Source organism: Macrotis lagotis, chromosome 8 (assembly GCF_037893015.1).
Source record: "Macrotis lagotis isolate mMagLag1 chromosome 8, bilby.v1.9.chrom.fasta, whole genome shotgun sequence".
NCBI classification, from domain to species: Eukaryota; Metazoa; Chordata; class Mammalia; order Peramelemorphia; family Peramelidae; genus Macrotis; species Macrotis lagotis.
The window spans coordinates 27319470-27342648 of record NC_133665.1 but is presented as its reverse complement, the minus strand read 5'-3'; the positions used below and the strand labels follow the sequence as shown (position 1 = coordinate 27342648).

The 23179-nt window shown below is 37.6% G+C and overlaps 1 protein-coding gene across 3 annotated transcripts in view; it reads left to right on the top strand.

Annotated features, from left to right (window-relative positions):
• Positions 1-23179, top strand: part of DNAI1 (dynein axonemal intermediate chain 1) — a 258163-nt gene that overhangs the window by 120600 nt on the left and 114384 nt on the right. For all 3 annotated transcript variants that reach the window (XM_074196569.1, XM_074196568.1, XM_074196570.1), the window contains exons 11-12: positions 1117-1234; positions 5093-5136. In XM_074196569.1, coding sequence (XP_074052670.1) covers positions 1117-1234; positions 5093-5136 — 162 coding nt within the window. The remainder of the gene's footprint in view (positions 1-1116; positions 1235-5092; positions 5137-23179) is intronic.

The window sequence follows — 23179 nt, the reverse complement described above, 5'->3', positions numbered from 1 at the left end:
CTGTTAAAATATTGATCCATAGAATGATAAAATTTTGAAATTTGAAATATCTTTTGAAATCAACCAGCCTATGATTTACCAGACTATGTTCTTCTATATCCTGCCAGGGTGTTCTATGCAATTAAGTAGAAGTTCCATCAGAAAATGCTAATGTTAATGATATCTTCTTGATAAAATATTAAATTTGAAATTGCACATATACATAATACATTTGATACTTGCTTGGCAGCTTTTCGGGATTGAAAATACTTAGTTTCGGGGCGGCTAGGTGGCATAGTGGATAAAGCACCGGCCTTGGAGTCAGGAGTACCTGGGTTCAAATCCGGTCTCAGACACTTAATAATTACCTACCTGTGTTGCCTTGGGCAAGCCGCTTAACCCCATTTGCCTTACAAAAAAAAAAAAACTAAAAAAAGGAAAAAAAGAAAATACTTATTTCTTTGATATATTCCCAAGCCCCCTTTATCTAAGGGATACTCATATACTCAGACTCACATTTATAGATTCCATCAGGATGATTCAATACCAAATATATTTTGTGGCCTAATTGGTTTGGAAAATGACAATCTAGCCCAACCTCTTCCTTTGGATGAAGGGACTTGTGCAAGGTCATTGATCTTGCACAGATCTTCCAGGATGACTTTCATTTTGAAACCTTAGCTTTCACAAGTCTTATTTCTTAGTCTCTTAAGAGATCTTCCTGTGTCTATTCTCTTCCCTGCCCCAATCATTCCACTCTTTTTATAAATAGTCAGAGGTTCCTATCCTCTTGGAGTAAAGTTCTTTTTTACTCTCACTCTGCAGTAAAGACCATTTTGCCTGGTGTTCACAAGAACCCTCATAGTTTGATATCTCCCTAACACTTTCAGTCTGATCTCTGAAACATAATTAATTCCCTCAAAAAAACTACAGAAAGACCATCTAGGACTTCATAGGAACTGACATGAAATAGGTATGAAATATAGATTTGGATCAAAAGACATTGAAAATGAGGAATTTCATAATTATTCTTCAGGTCTAAATGACCACTTTATTATATTTGTCTGTGTGATTTATCTATGGTTGGATTTCCCAGAAAAAAATTTATTGGTCTTATGGCTTTAATTTTTTTTTAAGATTTTAAGTATTATGAAGATGCAGCTGATGAATATCGGGACCAGGAGGGTACCTTGCTTCCTCTCTGGAAGTTCCAGTATGATAAGGCAAAGCACCTGGCCGTGACTGCCCTCTGCTGGTGAGTAGTTTGGTTACATTTTCAAAGGTTTTTTGCTCCAAAATTACATTTCTTTAAGCCCCTGGTATGAAGTGATAATCTCATGTTACCATAGACATATAGTCCAGGCATGGAAGCATGTGTTTGACATTTGTCTTTGTGCAAAAACAGTTTTCCATCTAGTAAAATAAAGAAAATGAAGGGGAACAAATGAGGATAGTTATTATCTCACAGGCAGCTTATTTCCAGGAGTAATGTCCTTTATTTAATTCCTTTAAAACCTTAATAAACTGTTGGAGCTACAAGGTCTGTTTTTAAGTATCACATTTCCAGTGACAAGTTACTGATGAATGTGTCAGATCAATTGTTAAGGTGCAGGAATGTAAGGATAAATAATTTGATCAATCTGGAGGATCAAAAGGAGAAAGTGTAGGCATTTCTTAATAAGCCTTACTGTACTAAATGGTTTACAAATGTTAACTCATTTCAACCTCACAACAAACCTTGAAAGTATGCTATTATTCTCTCATTTAACAGTTGAGGAAACTGAGGCAGTCAGGAATTAAGACAGGAATTGTCCAGGGTCAATCAGGTAATAGATGACTGAAGTCAGATTTGACCTTAGGGCTTTCAGACAGCAGATCCACTACTGCATTCCACTGTGCCATCTGAAGAATCAAGTCACCCATTGTCATTGAATATTTAAGTTAAAAGGGACCTGTTAGAAAGCAGTCTAATCTCATATAGGGGTTAAGAAACTGAGACCTAGAGAGATCAAGTAAGCTTGATATAGGTCATATAGGTATTTCATTGTAGACCCAGAGTTAGAACTATAGCCTCCTAACACTTAACCCTGACCTCATTCTTACTAGATTCTGATAGTCAATTTAACCAATGGGACTAGAGTTAGGAAGGTTTTCTAAGAAAGTAAAGTACTGATGTTATAAATAAAAGAAACCAGAAAATCAATTTCTAAAGGCCCTAGAGATTTCTAGTCATTGGTGAAGAATGACTAGGCCTAAGAATCTAGCAGTATTTGCAGTGATCTGTATCTTTGCAGCAAGTAATGAAGACATATTCTATAATCATCTGTCTGGGTAACAGGGAGGAGAGGAGATGAGACAGAGTTAGTCCAAGGGAATGGAATACAGGGGTGGAAAAGGAAAGAATTTAAGTGGATTTTTTTTGGTTCCTCGTGTTGGAAAGACAGCAAGGGTTGACTTGGGGCCTAGGTAGGGTAGAGCATAGGTGAAGTCAAATTAGGCATGGTTTAGGTAGGGTGGCATCAAAAATGAGGAGGAATGACTTCTAATTTAGGGCACTTGGAGTTAGAAGCCTTGGGTCAAAAAAGAGGGTCAAATGAAACATTTTAGTACCTTGGATAGCTCTTTGAACTATCCAAGACCTAGGACTTCTCAATTGACTTTTGACTTCTGGATGAAGTTTTCTGATGTTCACAGTACCTTTACTCAGCTATAATAGGCTGAGTACGAAATAGTGCACATACTTCTAAGTATTTTCAACTTTGGTATCCAATGGGAGGGCAATGTCCTCTGGCCTGATGTGGCCTCAATGGGGTAGAGAGGAAGAATGTCCTTAGATAGTTCACTCCCTGACAATCCTATCCTTTCAGAGCTAGGGTTAGGGACTTAGACTATGGTTGTGTCCCTAAAAGCTGAGAATAGAAGTCAAATTAGTAGTCCCGCTTTATTTACCTTCCCACAGCCCTACAAACACAATAGTGCTTTCAAAAATTCAGATTGTGTTTGGGAAGGGTGTTATACAAGTCAGATTTACAAGTTATAGAACACAAAATGGGGAGAGAATCAGATTATTTTATTCTGGGTCTTTAGACTCTGAGTTTCTCCTGATTCAGTTTCAGCATTTTTGGCTATTTTCAGCTCCAGATTTGAATATTTCACTTAGGGCAAAGCTATGAACATAAGTTAGGGAGACTAGGAAGACACATAAAATATACAAATTTAGAGACTCATTTAAGATTCATCATGAAGGAGGGGGGAAGCAAAAGCTATTTGAAAAAAAAATCTTTGAAGGGGAGAAACAATTCCCACTCAGAATGTAAGAATTTAGAAATTGCTCTCCTCATTCTGAACCATAAATTATCCAGCTTGTTATCACATAATATTTTTCCCAAGTAGATATTGACCTGGAGGATGAGTTGTCTCCCTGGTTTCTAGGGTCCATTCAAATAAAAAGGAAGCCCTGAAGGGTCAGTAAAGTTAACTTTTCATTGAAAATGTCTAGAACCTGGCAGTTTTCTACTGACTTTATTTCTACCCAGAGACTTTTTTTTGTCAGTTATTAGCTCACATTTATATACTGCTTTAAAGTTGAATTTCCTCACAACAATCCTATGTAGTATTATTCCCATTTTCAGAGAAGGATATTGAGGTTCAAAAAAATAAAATAACCTAATTTTAATTGGGCAAAGTTCTCTTAGTTGCATCTCCCCCATTTATTTTTATGTCTAATCAACTTTACAACAAAAGTAAGCCTATTTATGTATATATTTACATACATGTAATATGTATATATAAACATATATAGTATCAATAATTTATCAACAGTTCTAAAACACATACTTATGATCATATTTACATGCATTTACATGCTCACATTCTTTATGTGGTTTATCAGTGTGTATAGTGTTACTATTTATTTTTTACTTTATATTATTTCACATAGTTCATTTTTTGTAGTCTTAATAATTTGTGACAACAAATACTTGTGGATTTATGTGGAATGATATTTCAATGGATTTATATAGCATAATATGCTTTGCCACATTCCATTTACTAGACTCCTATATTCTTGCTAGGTTTTTGCTATAAACCAGGGCTGTCCAAAATGCAGCCTACTGGCCACATGCAGTCCACAGTATGAGTTGATGTGGCCCCTTGGGGGTTTACTAAATGATTTAGTAAATGAAGCCAAGCTACCATAGAGCTCTCACTAAAATGGTAAATCAAAATATGTTGTCTGTTTTTTTAGTGTTTTTTTTTGTTTGTTTGTTTGTTTGCAAAGCAGTGGGATTAAGTGACTTGCCCAAGACCAAACAGCTAGGAAATCATTAAGTGTCTGAGGCTGGATTTGAACTCAGGTCCTTCTGACTCCAAGGCCATGCTCTATTCACTGAACCACCTAGCTGCCCCTCAATAAAAACTTTTAAAAGTAAGGTTGGACAGCCCTGCTAAACTCACAATGCAGTATAAACATGTACAAATAAATCTTTCTTTTTTTGAGATGTTTCTCCAGCAATGAAGTTATTGGATTAAAGCGTAGGTACAGTTTTATGATACTTATTATAGATAACCAAATTGCTCTGCAAAGATGGCACTGAATTACAATTCTACCAACACTCTCACCAGTCATATCTGTGGGTCTACCTTTGTTCACACAGCCAGGCCAACATTGTTTTAATTATTTTTCTTTATTTGTCTGCCAAATTGATGGATGAGAAATTCTGGTGTTTGGATGTGCATTCCTTAATTATTAGTGAAATTGAACATTTTCAAGTGTTTTCAAGTTTTCACTATTTACTCACTAAAGCCTGAGTAATTTCCCTTATAAATTTGTATCATTTTGGGGCGGCTAGGTGGCGTAGTGGATAAAGCACCGGCCCTGGAGTCAGGAGTATCTGGGTTCAAATCCGGTCTCAGACACTTAATAATTGTCTAGCTGTGTGGCCTTGAGCAAGCCACTTAACCCCATTTGCCTTGCAAAAAAACCCGAAAATAAAAAAAAATTTGTATCATTTCAACTATAGGATAGGATTTAATCACCTAGGTTTGAATGTAATTCAAACATTTTAAAAATGGATTTGATTTTGTCCTCTTAGATTGTAATTTTTTTTTACAGGAATCCAAAATATAAAGATCTGTTTGCAGTGGGACATGGCTCTTGTAAGTTACAATTCATCTCTACAGTTAAAGCACCCTAATATTCCCAACCTCCTAGCACAGACTTATTCTCACTCCTCTTCTCCAGGTTATACAAAATTATTTGTCAAACCCTTATGTGCTAAGAGAAGTCTTGAACATGAGAGGGCACCTGGCCATCTTCACTTGGCCTTTGAACTCTAAAATAATCACCACACACTCTAAGCCTTTCTTTTATGAAGAAGTAAAATCAAAATGATGATAAATATCCATGTGAAAGTTCCACTTTATTAATCTTTCTTTTACCTAACATTATCTGGGGTATATTTTTGTCAAGGTTAAAGTTCCTAACTTTAGTCAGTCTTCATTGGGATAAAATTTTCCTTTCATCTAGGACAGCAGTCCAATCCTTGCCTTGATGAGAAGGTTACCTATTACCTCAAGGTTGAAGCAATCATAACTTTTATGTGATTTTTATTCATGATTTAATCCTGGAACAATTCAGTATGGCCTACATCCCACAATTATAGAAAACTAGTCTAAATTTAAGATGATTCAGGTGGGTAGCAACAGTAGCTGAATTGAGAGTCCTAGTGTCCAGGATCAAGGAATTGAAATCTATTCTCTACCCTAGTCAAACCATATCTGGAGTATCATGTTAAATTCTGGACATCCCATTTTAGAAAGGTTATGAAAAAGATGGAGTCTATCCAAAGGAGAATGACCAAGATGATGAAGGATCTTGAAATTATGTCATCTAAGAATCAAGAGCATCTAGGTGGTATGGTGGATAGAGTGCTGGCCTTGAAATCAAGAGTTCAAATCTAAACTCATCTTTCTAGTAGTGTGACTTTGGGTAAATTACTTAATCCCAATTGCCAATTAAAAAGAAAAAAAAGTCAGTTGAAGGAATTAAGAATGTTCAGTGTAGAGAAGGAGGTGTAGGAAGAACATGATAGTCATATTCATGTAGATATGATAGCTGTTATGTGAAAGAGGAATTAGTCTTGTTCTGTTTGTCCCCACAAGGCAAAGCTGGGTACTAATACAGATTTAGGTTTCATGTAAAGAGAAACTTTTTAACAGTTAGATCCACCTATAGTAGACTGTGATGGTTAGCTGTATTACTCTTGGAAGTTTTCTCCACCCAGACTTCCCTAAGAATGTGTCTATTTGATTTCATGGTAGCCCCAGCAACAACCTTTTTGGACACTGCATTACAATAAAAAGCATGTATTTGGGATAGAGGAGAGGAAAGATCATAAGAGCGGTGGGAAGCAAAGGTTAGAGACCACTTCTAGACAAAAGAAATCCTTGTTTTAACATACAGTCAAATGACAAATAATCATCTATTCCCTGCTTGAAGACTTCCAGTGTGAGAGATGTATTGCCAAGATGGCCTATTATCTCTGGAGATAGTCCTTGTTAGGAAGTTTTCCTGAGAGCAAACCTAAATATTGCTTCTTTGTAACTTCCAATTTTTGTTCCTTTTTAAAAAAAAAAATATGGGTTGGATTAGGTAACCTCTGAAGTTCTTTCTGGCCCTAAGATTTTATGGTTTAAGGATCTTCCCTAAAGCATCCTAGATCCAGACTAGAGTCTTCTAAGTTTTAGGCCACTGCTCAGTCATTCTGCTCACTTCTCTCCTTTCTATCTAATAAGAGCAAACTTCCACACTGGTGCCCAACTGGTTCAGATCTCTTTCCCATCTCATGTCACTGGTCATTCCATTGAGAAATGGTAGACCTTCATAACTAAGAGCTATACACACTATGTGTTAGCATTGGTTTCAGAATGTTAATAAATGGGGGGGGGGTGGCTAGGTGGCATAGTGGATAAAGCACCGGCCTTGGAGTCAGGAGTACCCAGGTTCAAATCCGGTCTCAGACACTTAATAATTACCTAGCTGTGTGGCCTTGGGAAAGCCACTTAACCCCATTTGCCTTGCAAAAAAAACCCTAAAAAACAAAACAGAATGTTAATAAATGTTTGGTTTGGTTTTGTTTTCTGGCATGGAGGACTAGATTCTCTGAACAGATACGTGCTTTTTTATTTTGTCCTCTCATAAAAGGGGCAGTCACTATGGTGACCATTGAACTCAGAAATGTGCTGTTTAGTTCATATTTCCTTAGGGCTTCAAGCTGTTCAGGGGATTTTTTTTTTGTTTTTCCCACCAAAGAAGACCCTGGTGCTTCTTGGGGTCTTGTGGTTTCTGCTGTCTTCGAAGATACCATTAATGCCTGTTTTGTATTCCACATTCCCAGTGGGGGAATTTCTGCCAAGGAGGAAGTGTATTTGCTGGTCCAAGATTGAGTCTAACTCTGTATTCTGTGTTATGCCCAAACATTATTCGGGTTTGATCACATGACAGATTCTATGTGACAGTCCTCTGAAAAGTTTAAAGCCAAGTACATTTCTCAAAGAAATCTGGGATGATAATATTTAATACTCTTATTATAACTGTGATTTATTTTCCAATGTGGTTATTATCTATAGCCCCTATTACTCCAAAAGGCAAAGTAATAATAATATCTTACTATAAACTTAAAAATCAACAAAAAAAGAAACAGATTATAAAAAGAAATACCCATAAAACCATCAAACAAATTCTAATTTATTTAAAAAAATTTAACATGGGGTGGCTAGGTGGAACAGTGGATAAAGCACCAGCCCTGGAGTCAGCAGTATCTGGGTTCAAATCTGGTCTCAGACACTTAATAATTACCTAGCTGTGTGGCCTTGGGCAAGCCACTTAACCCCATTTGCCTTGCAAAAACCTAAAAAAAAAAAAAGAATTTAACATGTAGATATAAAGCCTTCACAGCAAAATATCTTATTTGCTTTTGTGTGCACTTCTAAAAGCTTTTCTATGTATTTACTATATTTGTTATGTTATTTCTATGCAGTTGGAGTCAATATATATTCTATTCTGGTTCTACTTTATTTGCTCAGTATTTGTATATCTTCTCACATTTCTTTGTTTTCTTCATATTTGTCATTTTTATGGAGAAATATTAGTAATAGTAATATTACACAGACAGATTGTAATTTATCATGTCCCTAATTCCTCAACTGTTGGGCAAATAGACTATTTTTATTTTTCCTTATTACATATAAAGCTGCTATGAATAGTTATGTACAAAAGGGCATCTCTTCCCCCATCACTACTCCCTTTGGTTGTATTCTAGTATATTTAAATAGAATAGGGGTGGCTGTGGCGCAGTGGATAAGAGCACCAGCCTTGGAGTCAGGAGTACCTGAGTTCAAATCCGACCTCAGACACTTAATAATTACCTAGCTGTGTGGCCTTGAGCAAGCCACTTAACCCCATTGCCTTGCAAAAACCTAATAAATAGAATGGAATGGAATGGAATGGAATGGAATGGAATGGAATGGAATGGAATGGAGTGGAATGGAGTGGAATGGAGTGGAATGGAATGGAATGGAGTGGAGTGGAGTGGAGTGGAGTGGAGTGGAATGGAGTGGAATGGAATGGAATGGAATGGAATGGAATGGAATGGAATGGAATGGAATGGAATGGAATGGAATGGAATGGAATGGAATGGAATAGAATAGAATAGAATAGAATAGAATAGAATAGAATAGAATAGAATAGAATAGAATAGAATAGAATAGAATAAGTGGGATCACCTGGACTAATGGGTATAAGTTTTCACAGATTTTCCCAATATAGAGTTGGAATGGACATCAGCCATCCAATCCATTTTTCAAAAGAAACATACAGTCAAGTGACAAATAATCATCTATTCCCTGCTTTAAGACTTCCAGTGTAAGGACATGTATTGCCAAGATGGCCTATTATCTCTGGAGATAGTCTTGTTAGGAAGTTTTCCTGAGAGCAAGCCTAAATTTTGCTTCTTTGTATCTTCCAATTTTTGCTCCTGCTTTTGCCCTCTAGGACCAGATGGAAAACATTTTATCCTGCTTCCCATATGAGAACCTATCATCTTTTATGTACCCTCTGAGTCTTCTCTTCTCCAGTCTAAATATTTCCAATGCCTTCAACTGATTGTCATATGATATGGGTTTAAGGTCCTATATATTGTTCTGGTTTTCTCATCTATATACTCTAGATGATCAGTGACCTTAAATTTTGTCACCACACTCTAGATATGATTTGACAGGGATAGACTATAAAAGAACTACCATCTTATTTCTTTATGTTGTGTCTCTTCTAATGCAGTACATTAGTTTTTTTTTGTCTTATACATCATACTCTTGATTCTGTTTTGAGCTTGTAGCATACTAAAACTCTCAGATCTTTTTTTTTTCAGTTTCCCCTACCTTGTACTTGGGAAGATGATTTTTGAACCCAAGTGTAAGACTTTATATTTATTCCTTTTGAATTTCATCTGATTAAACCTAGTGTAATATTTAACTGTCATAATCTTTTTAGATTCTATATCTTCTAGTGAAAGAACTATCCTTTGCAACTTTGATAAGGGTGTAATCTTGCCTTTATTTAATTTATGTTAAATGTTATGCAAAATGTTAAACAACACAGAACCTGGAGCACCCTACTCAAGACCTCCTTCCAAACTGACATTGAACTCTCCATGGTCACTCTAAGTTCAGTCCTTCAACCAATTCTAAATCCATTTGATTGTATTATTATCTAATCCATAGCTCTCCATCTTTTCCAAAAGATTAAATTTCTTTCCCAAATAACTTTGCTAAAATCTAGGCAAATTTTATCTACAATCTCCCAACCTTGTACTCTTTATTGCCAAATCACTACTCAAAAAGAATGTGATATGGGATGATGAACCAACAAAGAAGACTAAGAAGTAGTCAGACAAATATAGCAAGAACCAGGAGAGAGCAATGTCACAAACACAGAGAAGAGAGACTATCCAGGGGGAAGGTGCAAAAGTATCAATTGCAGCAAACTGATCAAGAAGCACAGAAATGGTTGAAATCATGCTGCCATTCAAAGATCATTGGCAACTTTGGAGAAAGCAGATTCAGTTGAGGAAAGAGATTAGAAGCCAGATTTCAAAAAGTTGAGAGTTTACCTCTTTTGAGTCTCATTACAATCTGTTGATGTAAGTCTATTTCCAGATATGACTTATCTGTGATTACATAGCAATTAAGTCATGGAGATTGGGATTTGAATCCAATTTTTGTCTGATTCCAAGTAAAGGATGATTGCCACTGTACCATGCTGCCTTTTCATCATAGATAGGACCTTTGTAAGGTTCTTTCAGTTCTTATAGATTCATTAGATAATTTTACTCCTGTCTTTTTACATTTTTCTTTTGAAACACCACATTTCATCTTGTAAACTCTTTACTATACTATAACAATTCCATCTATTTGATCTCCAATGTTTTCCATTTGTTTAATTCTTAGATAATTCGATATTTGAATAACCCTGTGATCTCATTAATGTGACATTTACTGCAATAGTACATATTGCAAACCATCCAAGCTTTGAGTACTCTCCACTTCTGTTGATTGATTTGAGTATAAATGATACTTCCAGAAGGAATCTAGAAATCATTGCTAAAGATCACAAAACCATGGGCAATAAACTGAAGACCATGGGGCACAGGTGCTGTTTTTATCACTGTTGTCCATTGAGAGTAAAAAATGCAAAAGAGAAACAAATTTCAGAAGTGAACAGCTGGTGAAGAAAATGATATCTGAGAGTGGGATTTGGATTTCTGAATCATAACTTAAAATGAAGATATGACAGGCAAACAACATCCTTGGGTCCCAAAAGAATAAACAGATATGATTTCTAACCCATTATCAATGGTATATGATAGGGTCTTCTTTCTGGAGAACAAATTATTTCCCCATTTTCAAAATAGGGAAATTGGATCTTCAAACTGTAGGACAGGAACTTTTATTGAATTCTTAGAACATTTTAGAACAGGGGTTCTTTTGGAATCTATGAACTTGTCTTTTTAATATTTTAAAAACTATATTTCAATTTAATTGTTTCCTTTATAAGTTTATAGGGAAAATTAATGTACTACCCTTGGGTCTAGAAAATGAACTTCACAAGTATATGTTGGGGGGAGGTATAGTTAAAAATTCATCTGAAAAAGATTCAGGGTTTTGGTGGACAGGTCACTCAAAATATGACCAATTAATGTTGCAGCCAAAGAACCTAATGTGATCTTAGACTGTGCTGAGTCAGACTTTTCAGGAATCTGTTTTTTGTTTTGTTTTTGCAAGGCAATAGGATTAAGTGACCTGCCCAAGGTCACACAGCTAGGTAATTATTAAGTGTCTGAGGTTGGATTTGAACTCAAATCCTCCTGACTCAAGGGCTGGTGCTCTATCCGCTGCCCCACCTAGCTGCCCCACTTTCTAGAAATCTGAAGTGAGGATCTTGTCTGTGCCCTTATCAGATGATCTATGGGGTGTTCTGTTCAGTTCTAGGTGCCACACTGTAGGAAGACATTGACCATCTGGAAAACACTTAGAGGAAGGAAGGCAGCTAGGATGGTGAAGGGGCTCAAGTTCATGCTTGAATATATTGAAGCAATTTGGGATGCTTAGCCTGGAGAAAAGAAGACTTAAGTCATGTGATAATTTAAGAATCTGTCATATGAAAGAACAATTAGACTTGTTCTGTTTGTTCTTCAAGGTTAGAATTAGTAGCAATAGATGAAAGTTATAGAGAAGCAGATTTAGGCTGATAATCAGCAAGCCCTTATTAAGTGCTTAGATGCAAGGCAAAGCTTAATGTATCCTTCTACATGAAATGAGAAGCCTCAGAAGATAATGGTTTCTTCCTGCTTGAAGCTCATTTTAGGGTGTGGAATCGATTAGATGGCCACCAAGGTCCCTTCCAGTTCTGAAATGTTGTGAATCCTGTCTGTGTTCCTTCTCATCCTCTGTGAGCACTGTCCAGTCCCTTCCATCCATCCTCCACAAACAATTGTATGTTGTCTACTCCTCAGGATGAGGATGAGAATACTTTCCTCTACATCAATGGAGCCTCATGGCTCCACCCCCCCCATTGCCACCCCACCCCTTGAACTCACAGCATGATTGGCCCAGCTTTTTTAGTGATATACCTCTGTCAATATTTTTTATGCTGCTTCTGATGGGCAGTCCATAGATTACAAACTATCTATTCACAGCATATGTCTCTATATGAGAAAGCAGATCTGCTCTCTGGGTGGCCCTCAACTTTAATCATTGTAAGTAAATGTAAAATCATCTTTATCTCCACAACTGAGGTAATAATAGCTGACATTTTATGTAGCCCTTTTTAAGGTTTGCAATACATATTAATTCACTTAATCCTTGTAACAATTTGTGAGACAGATGCTATTATTATCATTCCCATTTTACAGATGAGGAAACTAAGGTTGAGAAAGGTTAAATGACTTGTCAAGGGACACACAGACCACATTTGAACTTGAATCTTTAGGTAGCACTATATCCATTGTGCTACCTAATTGTGAAAATAATATTTTTTCTTCCAATTTTTTCTAGTTTTAAAAACTGAGATCAATGACTTTATCTCTTTCCTCCTCCCCCAATAGAATGCAAGCTTCTAGAGGGCAAGAATGCTTTCATTTTTGTATTCCACTATTAACCTAGTGTAAGTATTTAATGCTTATTTACTGTTTGTTTGAACCTATTCAAATTTCTCATGACATATCATATGGACCTAAACATTTTTAAAAACTGTGCTGCAGGGTGGCTAGGTGGTGCAGTGGATAAAGCACTAGCCCTGGAGTCAGGAGTACCTGGAGTTCAAATCTGGCCTCAGACACTTAATAATTACCTAGCTGTGTGGCCTTGGGTAAGCCACTTAACCTTGCAAAAGCCTTTAAAAAACTCTGCTGCTATTCAATTTTCTCAAAAATTTTATTGAATAATGATTCCTTTCCCAATATTATATAATCTTGGGCATGTCTAATACAAATCCACTTTATTTTTAAATCTAAATTCTAGATTCTTTATTCTACTCCCATTAATCTCTCTCTCTCTCTCTCTCTCTCTCTCTCTCTCTCTCTCTCTCTCTCTCTCTCTCTCCTCCCTCCCTCCCTCCCTCCCTCTCTCTCCCTCCCTCCCTCCTCCCCCTCCTCCCCCATGAATAGTTTTTTTATTCATATTTTATTTTTACAAATACTGTTATAAAAGTTTTTCAACATTCATCTATATGCATATGTATATTTTTTAGTTAGAAAATTTTCTTCCATTCTCCTTTCCCACCCCCCACCCCTGTGGTAAGCAGTCAAATTAACATTGTACATACATATTTGTTTTTTTTTAATTTATTTTTTATTCTCATTTTGTACAAATGTTTTTCTTTACATTAATAAAATATACTTGCTTACAAGTAAACAAAATACCCCTCCCCCCATGAATATAGATAGACTTGCTTGGGCAAAAAAGTAAAGGGGGAGAAAAAAATTAAAATTAAAAAAAATAACAGTAATAATTGTAGGTATGGCCAGGTGGTACAATGGACGAAGCACCAGCCCTGGAGCCACGAGCACCCGAGTCCATATCCAGCCTCGTAAACCCAATAATTACCCAGCCATGTGACATGCAAGTCACCGGATCCCCACTGCCCTGCAAAAACCAAAAAGAAGGAAAAAAAAAAAAACACCCAAAATAAAATAAAATAGTAATAATAGTAGGGGTGGCTGGGTGGCAGACAGAGCATTGGCCCTTGAGCCAGGAGCACCTGGGTCCGAATCTGGCCCCAGACACCCAAAGATCACCCTGCTATGTGGCCCCAGGCAGGCCACCCAGCCCCACTTGCCTTGCACCCTCCCCCAAATAATAATAACAAAAAATGTGTTTCAGTCTTTGTTCCAACACCATCAACTCTGTCATGAGTGGATCACATTCTTTATGATAAGTCCATCACAAAAGTTACTTCCATATTTTTCCAACGTTGCCATTGCTGATTGCAACTCCCTCATTTCTTATTTCTCCACTACCTACTATATTTTCTCTCTCCTTTCACTCTGACTCTGCTGTAGGGTTGCTGAGTGGCGCAGCAGACAGATCCCTGGTCCTGGGGCCAAGAAGCCCTGAGCCCCCATACCACCCCTTAGGTCCAGAATCCACCTGGCCCTATGGTCCTGGGCAGGCCATTCAATCCCAGCCCCTTGCAAGAAGTAAAAAAAGAAAATGTGTTATATCTGACCACTGTCCCCCCATGGTCCATCCTCTCCTCCTTTATTCACATCCCCACCCCTTCCCCCTGCTCCCCCCTCCTTCTTACTCCAGTTGTCTATACCCCATTGAGTATATTTGCTGTTTCCTCTCCTAGCCATGTCTGATGAGAGCAAAGGTTCCCTCATTGCCCCTTGCCTCCCCCCTTCCATATCATTGCAATAGCTCATTGTAGTAAAAAAAATCTTATTATGTGAAATAACTTGGACTATTCCCCCTCTCCTTTTTCTTTCTCCCATTACATGAATATAGTTTTAATGACTGCCCCTTATGGTATAATTCGAGCTCTGGAAACAGTTTCCTTCATCGTCAGAGGGTGGAGTGGAGTTTGGAGGATGGGGGAGGGGCAGTTGTGAGAAGATAGATGTGGAAGTAACTTGGGAAGGCCAAAGAAATCAGAATGTGGAAGAAACAAGGAAGAGAAAAGAGAAACATAGCCCAGCAAGATATTGACTACTTTGTTTGGAAAGAAAGGAAAGCTTAACTTGCTAGATATCGAACGAGAACTAAGAGAAAATGAAATCATGCAGTGGGGTTTTTCCTCTCAAGAGACATTAAGGAAACAGCCAGACTTATAGATGTCCTAGAGGAAGAATCAAATTGATTTGAGTTGTGCCTGTGAGTTGAATATGGGAAAAGCGAGCAGTCCATTTCTGAGCTTGTCATCCATCTATCTGTTGTTTTAGGACTCATCACTGAAGTACCCAGATCTATTCCTCCCTATTCTGGGGGACCTACTTCTTTGCCTACTTCTATCAAAGCCTGACAAGTTTTTGGCAAGTTCTGCAAAGGTATAGGTTCCTACTGGCATTGCCATGATAAGCCACTCCATCCCTCCCCTCTTACAGGTAGGAGAAGGGAGCCTCAGGAAAGGGAGAGATGAAACAAGAATTTCCATGTGAGAAGTCTGTATTCATTTTTGTTCCATTAGAATGAAAGCTCTTTCTGTACAGAAGGCCTTCTGGTCGCCATGCCTTCTGGGCACTCTGATTCAATCCATCAACAAGCTATTTATGCTTATGGCATCTCTTTAGTTAGATGCTGGAGATGCAAATCTCCAAATGAATGAGTCATAGCCCTACTGTCAAGAAGGTTGTTGTCTATTGGAGGAGATAACTTGAACCTGCGTGAGTAAAACAAGCTAAATACATTGGATTAGGAATCAGGAAATATGGATTAGAATCTGGGTTTTGTATTTACTGATAGGGAGACTTTAGTTTCATCTTTGTAAAATGGGGGATAAAGCATTTCATCAATATGTACAGTTGTAGTAAATTTTACAATATTTACCAGTTGTAGTAAATTTCCCCCAGTCTTTGCTAAACAACATAGACAGTGTGTTGCCCTAGGAAGAGCAATGGTTCTATTTGATGAATAGAATGGTGTCATCTCACCAAGCCAGAGAATTTAGTTCAGATTACATCTCTAATACTCCTTGACCTTGAACAAGACATTCCCTGGAACTCATTTGCCTCATCTGTCAAATGAGAGAGTTGAGCTAGATGACTTCTGAAGCCCTTTCAATTCTACTGTCAAACATTTTTAATTCTTTAAAACCTATAAACTTGAAAAACAAGCAAACTGATTCTTCCTTCCCCGTTTTTCCTGTCCTACACCTCTAGCATCCTGGGGAAACCTGAGAGCTACCATGCTGAGACCATGTAGGATGGAGTAGTTAGCAGTAAAAATCTGTCAAGATACATAGGTTAGGTGAGAAAAACACTGAATTAGATGCAACCTAGGATTGCTTCCAGAACTGATATTTCAATATTCTGCAATAATATAAAAGGATTTCACAGATGGCTCAGAATGCAGGGGTGAGGAAAGGGCAGCTTCTTTATGGGTCAAGTCTCAATGCAGTCTAGTAAGCATCTCTTCTCAAGGCACTTCCTCCTATTGTTTTTGACAAGATTAAATGTGAGACTTATTAGGAAATTAAGCATACAATCCCTGAATCACCATGGGCTTTACAAAAGCAAGGGCACCCCATCCCATATCCTCAGCCCAAGTGCTATCTATTTCCCTTATCAGGGATTCTGACCTCCTAGGCCACTGGAAAAGTCCTCTTCTAATAACCACAGCCAGTGTTCTTTTTATGAGAACAGAGCCATGAGCTGTGTAGGGCTAGAGGCTCATAAGACAGCACAAATATTATTGCCATCCATTGTCCACCATCTCCTCCTCCTCTGGAGAATAAGTATTTGGAAAGATTTAAATCTTTTCCAATGATTTGTCAGCTTCACTAATTAAGTAATGTTAATTACATTTACTGAAAATGAAAATTAATCCACCTCATTGCATCCTGACTTCCCCTATGCAAAGTATATCATTCACTGAGTTGCAGGCTGTGTAAAATTTACAGTACTAATTATGTTGTCAGATCTATTAGTAAATACAGTCCATAAAGTGCAATGTACTAACTTGATTGGAGGGCAGGTTCATTCTAGTTGTTAGTTTAATTACTGTTTAGTCATTTAAGTTCTCAAATGTTTGCTTCATTTTCCCTAAATCAAATTAAATACATACAAATATGTGTTCTGTCTCCAAGGGGCATGCTGTTGTTTCCAATATTATTTAAAATCACATTCCTAATTGAATTGGTACATACAGGCCCCACAGTTTAGCAGCAACTAGGGATCATGACCTAATACTCTTGATGACTTTATAGTTATTCCATCAAATGCAAGCAGACTGTTTCCAATCAGAAGTGCCTTTTCACCCCCAGACTTGGAAAAAGGGCTAATCCAATCACACGGAAGAATCTGAGGCTAAGAATGGTCTTGGCCTCTTGAGACAATTCCTATTTGCAGTACCTCAAAAGCCTAGGAGAGAGCCTTTGCCTGCAGGGACTGTGGAAGCCAGATCTGACACCATGTGTCAAGCAAAATGGCACCATTCCATAGCTCTACCTCCAAGGGCAATGGAAATCCAGGCCTAAAGCCATGTGTCAATTGAGATGGCACCATTCTAACTTATCAAGGCAATGTGGAGAGTTACACAGTAACTGGAAGAAGATAGGTCAGGGGCTTGGATATCTAAACAAATGATTGCTAGAAATCTCCCACCCCAGTGTCACTCACTCTCTTCACCTGCAATCAGGTAAGTTTGCTTCTAAAGCCATCTGCCCCAGGGAAGGAAGAGTGGGGAGTCTCTGAGACTTATGTATACAACTTCTCAATTCCAACAATTGGAAAATTTTTCCTATCATCTGAAGTGACCAAGTTGAAGGAAGCCTCATCCAATGTAGTCCTTCATCACTTAACCATTCTTATTGATCTACCTGGCTGTGATTTGTTCCAGAGCTTTTAGTGAACCTTTGGAGAAGGGGTTTACCCTAATCATAATAAGCACCTTTTCCTCTTCAGGCCATGGTCACTGAAATTCAGTCAGATGGCTGTTGCTTCATGTAGTTTGTAAAGTTCCTGAGGAATAGCACCTCCTGTGGGTCTTGTGTCAAGTTGAGGATTTCTAGAAATGAAGGAACTCCTCTGAGAGCATTTCAAAATACTTTTTTAAGTATATGAATACTTGCACAGCTAGCCCTAGCCTTCAGCCCATTTACCAAGCCCAACTAAAACTTTAATGAACTTTTGATGGAATGTTGGTGGAATGCTCAAATAAAATTTCACAATTCACAGCATTCTAAGATTCACACAGTACTTTCTTCACAGCCATACTGTGAGGTAGTACATAATTAACCCCATTTTTGAGATGAAGAAACTGAGATGTAATCACACTGAAGATCACATAGGGGAGTCAATATTTGAACTCATTGCTCCTGAGTCCAGCATCTCCCCTTGAGCCTTCCCCTCCCATCTGAAAAGCCTGAGAGAGCTAAAGCATCCTCTGCAAAGTATTAATATGGTATTAAGAGCTGAAAGTTCTGCAGCCATCCAGTCCAACATATATTTGGCTAATGTTGTCTTCTACATCCTCAACAGGTGTTCAGTCATACAGTCTCCAGCAATAAGAAATTCATTCATAGCACTCATTATACTTCTGTGGATAGCTCTATTAGGAATTTCTTTCTCACCCCAAACCAACCTCTGCAACTTCCAACCACTATTCTATTTTTTCTTTCTTGCAAGGCAATGGGGTTAAGTATCTTGCCCAAGGTCACACAGCTAGGTAATTATTTGATTTGAATTCAGGTCCTCTGGACTCCAGGGCTGGTGCTCTATAGTGGCTGCCTTCCAGCCACTATTCTTAAACTTGTCCTTTGAGGCCAAGGAAAACAAATCCAATCCCTATTCAACATGCTTTAGATATTCAAAGAAAGACATTATGTCCTAGTGGAAGTAATACTAGATTTGAAATCATGACTTGGGTCCAAATCCCAGTTCTGTCACTAACTGTGTGACCTTGAGCAAAGTACATAATCTCTTTGTGTTTTAGTTTCCTTATCTATAAGATAAAAAATAAATGATTTAAAGACCTGCTTTAGAATCCTGACCTCACCCACTAAAATGACCTCTTAAAGTGACTTTCAATTCAAGTTCTATATTCTGTAATCCCCCAAAGTCTTCAAGCTAAACATTCTTCATTCCTTCAACTGATCATCATGTGACAATCTTGAGGATCTCCGCCATTTTGATAGTTTTCCATCTTGCCTATGTCTTTCCCAAAATGCAATGTCTGGGACTAAAGGAAGCGTTCCAGACACGTCCTGACCAAGGCATGTAGCTGACCTATTACTTCCCTTGTTGCCTCTCAAGACAGTCTAGGATCATTTTTCTGTCTCTTCTATCACAATATTGACTTATGTGGTGCTTGAAGTCCACTAAGATGTAACAGTTTTTTGCAATTGTTGTCTAGACAGACCTCTATTAAAAAACTGAGGACAAAATTTACTGAGTCATCTTTAATTTAATTTGCAAAACTAGTATTTGTATATCAAATCAGGTCAACCTACTTCTCAGAGGTCAGAGACCCCTGAATGATTTACAGAACTTATTTTTATAGCAAGAAAAAAAGGGAATAAAAATGAATGAAACTTGTTTTGAACATAATTCAAGTGAACAAAGCAGGTCACCTGATTAGTTAAGTACTCCAAGGCTTTCTTAATTCTACATCAGAAGTCCTTGCCTTACAGGTTGTGCCTTTTGTAAGAGAAAGCAGACTGTGCAAGAGGACCCCCTAGTTCGTTAACTAGCAGTTACCTTGAATTTTCCTTAGAAGATTCCATTACTCAACTTAATCTCTAGCTCAAGAAAAGATAAAGAGTTTATCTGCTGAAACTGGAAAGAGGAAACCTCTGACTAACCTTTTTCCAACCACCAGAAGAGGATACCTAGCCCTTGGTCAAACCCCCCTCCCCCTTCTGCTAGAAAGGAAAAGAGTCTTTAAAAAAAAACCTTAGAATATTTTGCCTATTTTATTCTTCCTTTCTGTTCAATGATTGTCTTATTTATCTATTCACTAAATCTATAGGTAAACTAGACTTAAGATTATCTGTTAGTATGGCAGCTGTGAGAGCTAACTTTCCTAAAGAAATTAGTTTAATCCTATAATCAAACTAAAAATCAATCAATACTAATTTATTTCTTTTTCACCTCCCTCATCTTCTAGTTGAAGAGGTTCATTTTTTCATTTATCCCTATCTAGAAATAACTGGATAAGCTAAAATGAGAGGCCAAATTGAACAGGATGAAAAATATTGGTAGTAATAGTAATAGTATTTTGTATGTAATAGTATTTGTATGGTACTTTAAGATCTATAAAGCCCTTATGAAGTATTATTTCATTTGATATTCATAACAACTCTGTGAGGTATGCACTAGCTCTATAGGCAGCTTAAATAGCATGTTGAATAGAGTATAGAACTTGAAGCTGGAGAAGATCTGATAAGAGCAAGTCACTTAGCTGCTTTAAGCCTCAGTTTCCTTATCTGGAGAATGGGGATAATAGATTGTGAGGATAAAATGAGATAATGCTCATAAGGTGCTTTGCATACCTTAAAGCACTATGTAAATGTTAACTATTATTATCATCAACTTTTAAATCCTGTTTAATTTGGTCTATTATTTTAGCCTATCCAGTTCTTTTTTGGAGCATAACTCTGTCATATAACACATTATCCATACTCCAAGCTCATCTAAAAATTTGTCAAGCATGCCCTGTCAAAAAGGGAAATGAGGTTAGTCTGGCATGACCTATTCTTGATGAAGCTTTGCTGGCTTGTAGTGATTACTGCTTCCCCAAGTGCTCACACATCATCCCCCTTAATAATATATTCTGGATTTTGCTAAGAATGGGAGTCACATTTTTCATAGGCTTTGTAGACTCCAGTCTATTCCCTTGTTGGAAAATCAGGACATTTGCACCTCTCCAGTCCTGCCACACGTATCTCACCCTATGAGATCATTAGAAGTTCATGGAGAGGGGCTCCAAAATCACATCTGCCAATCCTTTCAGTTCTCTGGGATAGAGTTTATCCAGATCTGGTCACTTGAACTCATTGAAGGCAGACATATATGACTCCCCTATTCCCTCCACAGAGACTCAGGGAAACCAGTTTATAGATTAGAAAGAAAATGGCACATTGAACTTAATTTTGCACATGCTATCTAGCCTTTTTATTCATTTATCTAATCACCTGATTTTTTTCAGGCCCTTAAGCTGCAGGACTGGTACTTATTCCCAGTTGCAGCAGACTTAATTTGATGGTCTTGCAAAAACACAGATAGAGTATTTATGACCGACTATCAGGTTAAAGAGACCATGCTCAACAGGCCAGCTCTTGGAGGAAAAACATCACCAAGAGCTTCCTAAGCCTAATGAGGATGTCAAGTTTTATATGGATGGTGACTATTGCCCCCTAAGACCTGAACCAGTTGCACCCTGAGAAGCTAGTCTTTGGTTCGCGCTGCAGGCTTCCTGTCTAAGGCAGGCTTTGTCTTGTTTTCAAGGTCTCTTGGTCTCTAGTGTATTGTGTCTGTTTGCTGGATTTTCCACTGCTTTGGCCAAATTTCTGGTTTCTGTTGGACCAATGCCATAGTGGGCTCCTTATCATCATTCTCTAGTCCTTACCTTGATTGAGTCTTCTGGTCCTGAACTCCTTTATTGTCTGCCTAGGCTGGTAATACGTGTGACCCATCATGATAAACACAATATTAAGCTAGCCAGCAATGCTGATTCTGCTGAGGGTGAATTCATAGCCAGGACCTTGAGGTCGCCATATTATTGTTTTCCAAGTGCAAGAAGGAAGTTTTGGCTTCTGTTATAGTGGACCCAAGGGATCCAATTACAGAGTGGTCAGCTCAACAGCCATAACTGGGAAGACTCAAGAGGCATTTAACCCCAATCCCAGCTTTCAGGAGTACCAGGTCCCAGAGAGAAGCCACCAATTAAGCCTTCTCCAAATCCTAGGAGGGAAACAGGAGCTAACAACATTTTAAAAGCATCAGTAAAAAGCCTACTGTGATTGGAATGCCATTGGACACTTGAGGAAATACAAGGTTTAGCATGAAAGTAAATGTGGGGTGGCTAGGTGGCGTAGTGGATAAAGCACCGGCCTTGTAGTCAGGAGTACCTGGGTTCAAATGCAATCTCAGACACTTAATAATTACCCAGCTGTGTGGCCTTGGGCAAGCCACTTAACCCCATTTGCCTTGCACAAAAAAAAAAAAAAAAAAAGTAAATGTGTTCAGTTTAGTATTTGAATAACCCTTTGAACCTCTCCTCCTGGATTTGGATCAAACAGAGGTTCAGCTAGCTTGAAGTAGAACAAAATTATTTTCTATATCCCACTATTCAATGGGGAGAACTGTCCTAAGGACTGCATTGCACCTAATGCCACTACAGAGACTGGCACATTGCCTTACTTGTGATATAGAAGGAGGAATTGAGAGGACTCACATAAATGTGAAGTTGCCATTGCCTTGGAAAAAAAAAGAATTCAGTTAATAATAGAATTGAAGAGAACCTTGTTAAATTATACTAATCATCTATTCAAAACAGAATTTAAGTTCAGCAAGGAAGATTGCAAGATGATATAAATGACAAAAATTAAACTATACAAATGATTTTTTAAAGTCAGTATCATACTGAGGAGCTATTGAAGTCAATCTCTGATTTATAGCCATACCCTGCATAATTTTGCCTCAACCAGTCATGTTGCAATAACATCAGTAATGTATTATAACAAAACTCCAACTCAGGTCTCAAAAGCCCATTTTAATTAACATTTGGTTAACTACCCTCCTGTAACATACTTCCATTGGAAGTAACTGCTACTTGTAACATAAGTCCAAGTAATATATTTCAGAGAATTAATTAATAATGTTAGGCATACTGTATTTGTTTGAGGACAACTATATTTGGAATATGTATTCAGTGCTTATCCTGGACTATCATAAAATGAATCAAAGAAATAGATTTTTACAGGCATATGCCTTTGTCCTTGCAATGGTTTTAAATTTAGTTTTCCTGTTCTTTTGGAATGTGATATGGGAAACTGGGAGAATACTTTGTTTGAATTTTAAAGAGATATGAAGTATAGAGCAGAAAGGAAATTTAAGAATAATCTAGTCTAAATCCTTCCAACCCCTCCTTTAGAAACTTGAGCCCCCAGAAGGTAAAGTTACTTTTTTTATTTGTTTTATTGATACCTTTTGGTTTTACACAATCATTTCCCTTTAACCCGTTCCCTTCCATACCCCACCCCCATTTCCATTGAAATCCTGCCTTATGTCAAAGAAAAATCAATGAATGGTTTTATCTAATTCTGTTCCATTTCTGTAGTGCCTCACTTCTCTATGGAGAATAGAAAGAGGTGTTTCATCATCAACTTATGATTTAATATTGTTTCATTTATGTTATTGTAGTCAGTGTGTATATTATTCTCTAAGCTCTGCTTTCTTCACTCCAAATCATTCATAGAAATCAT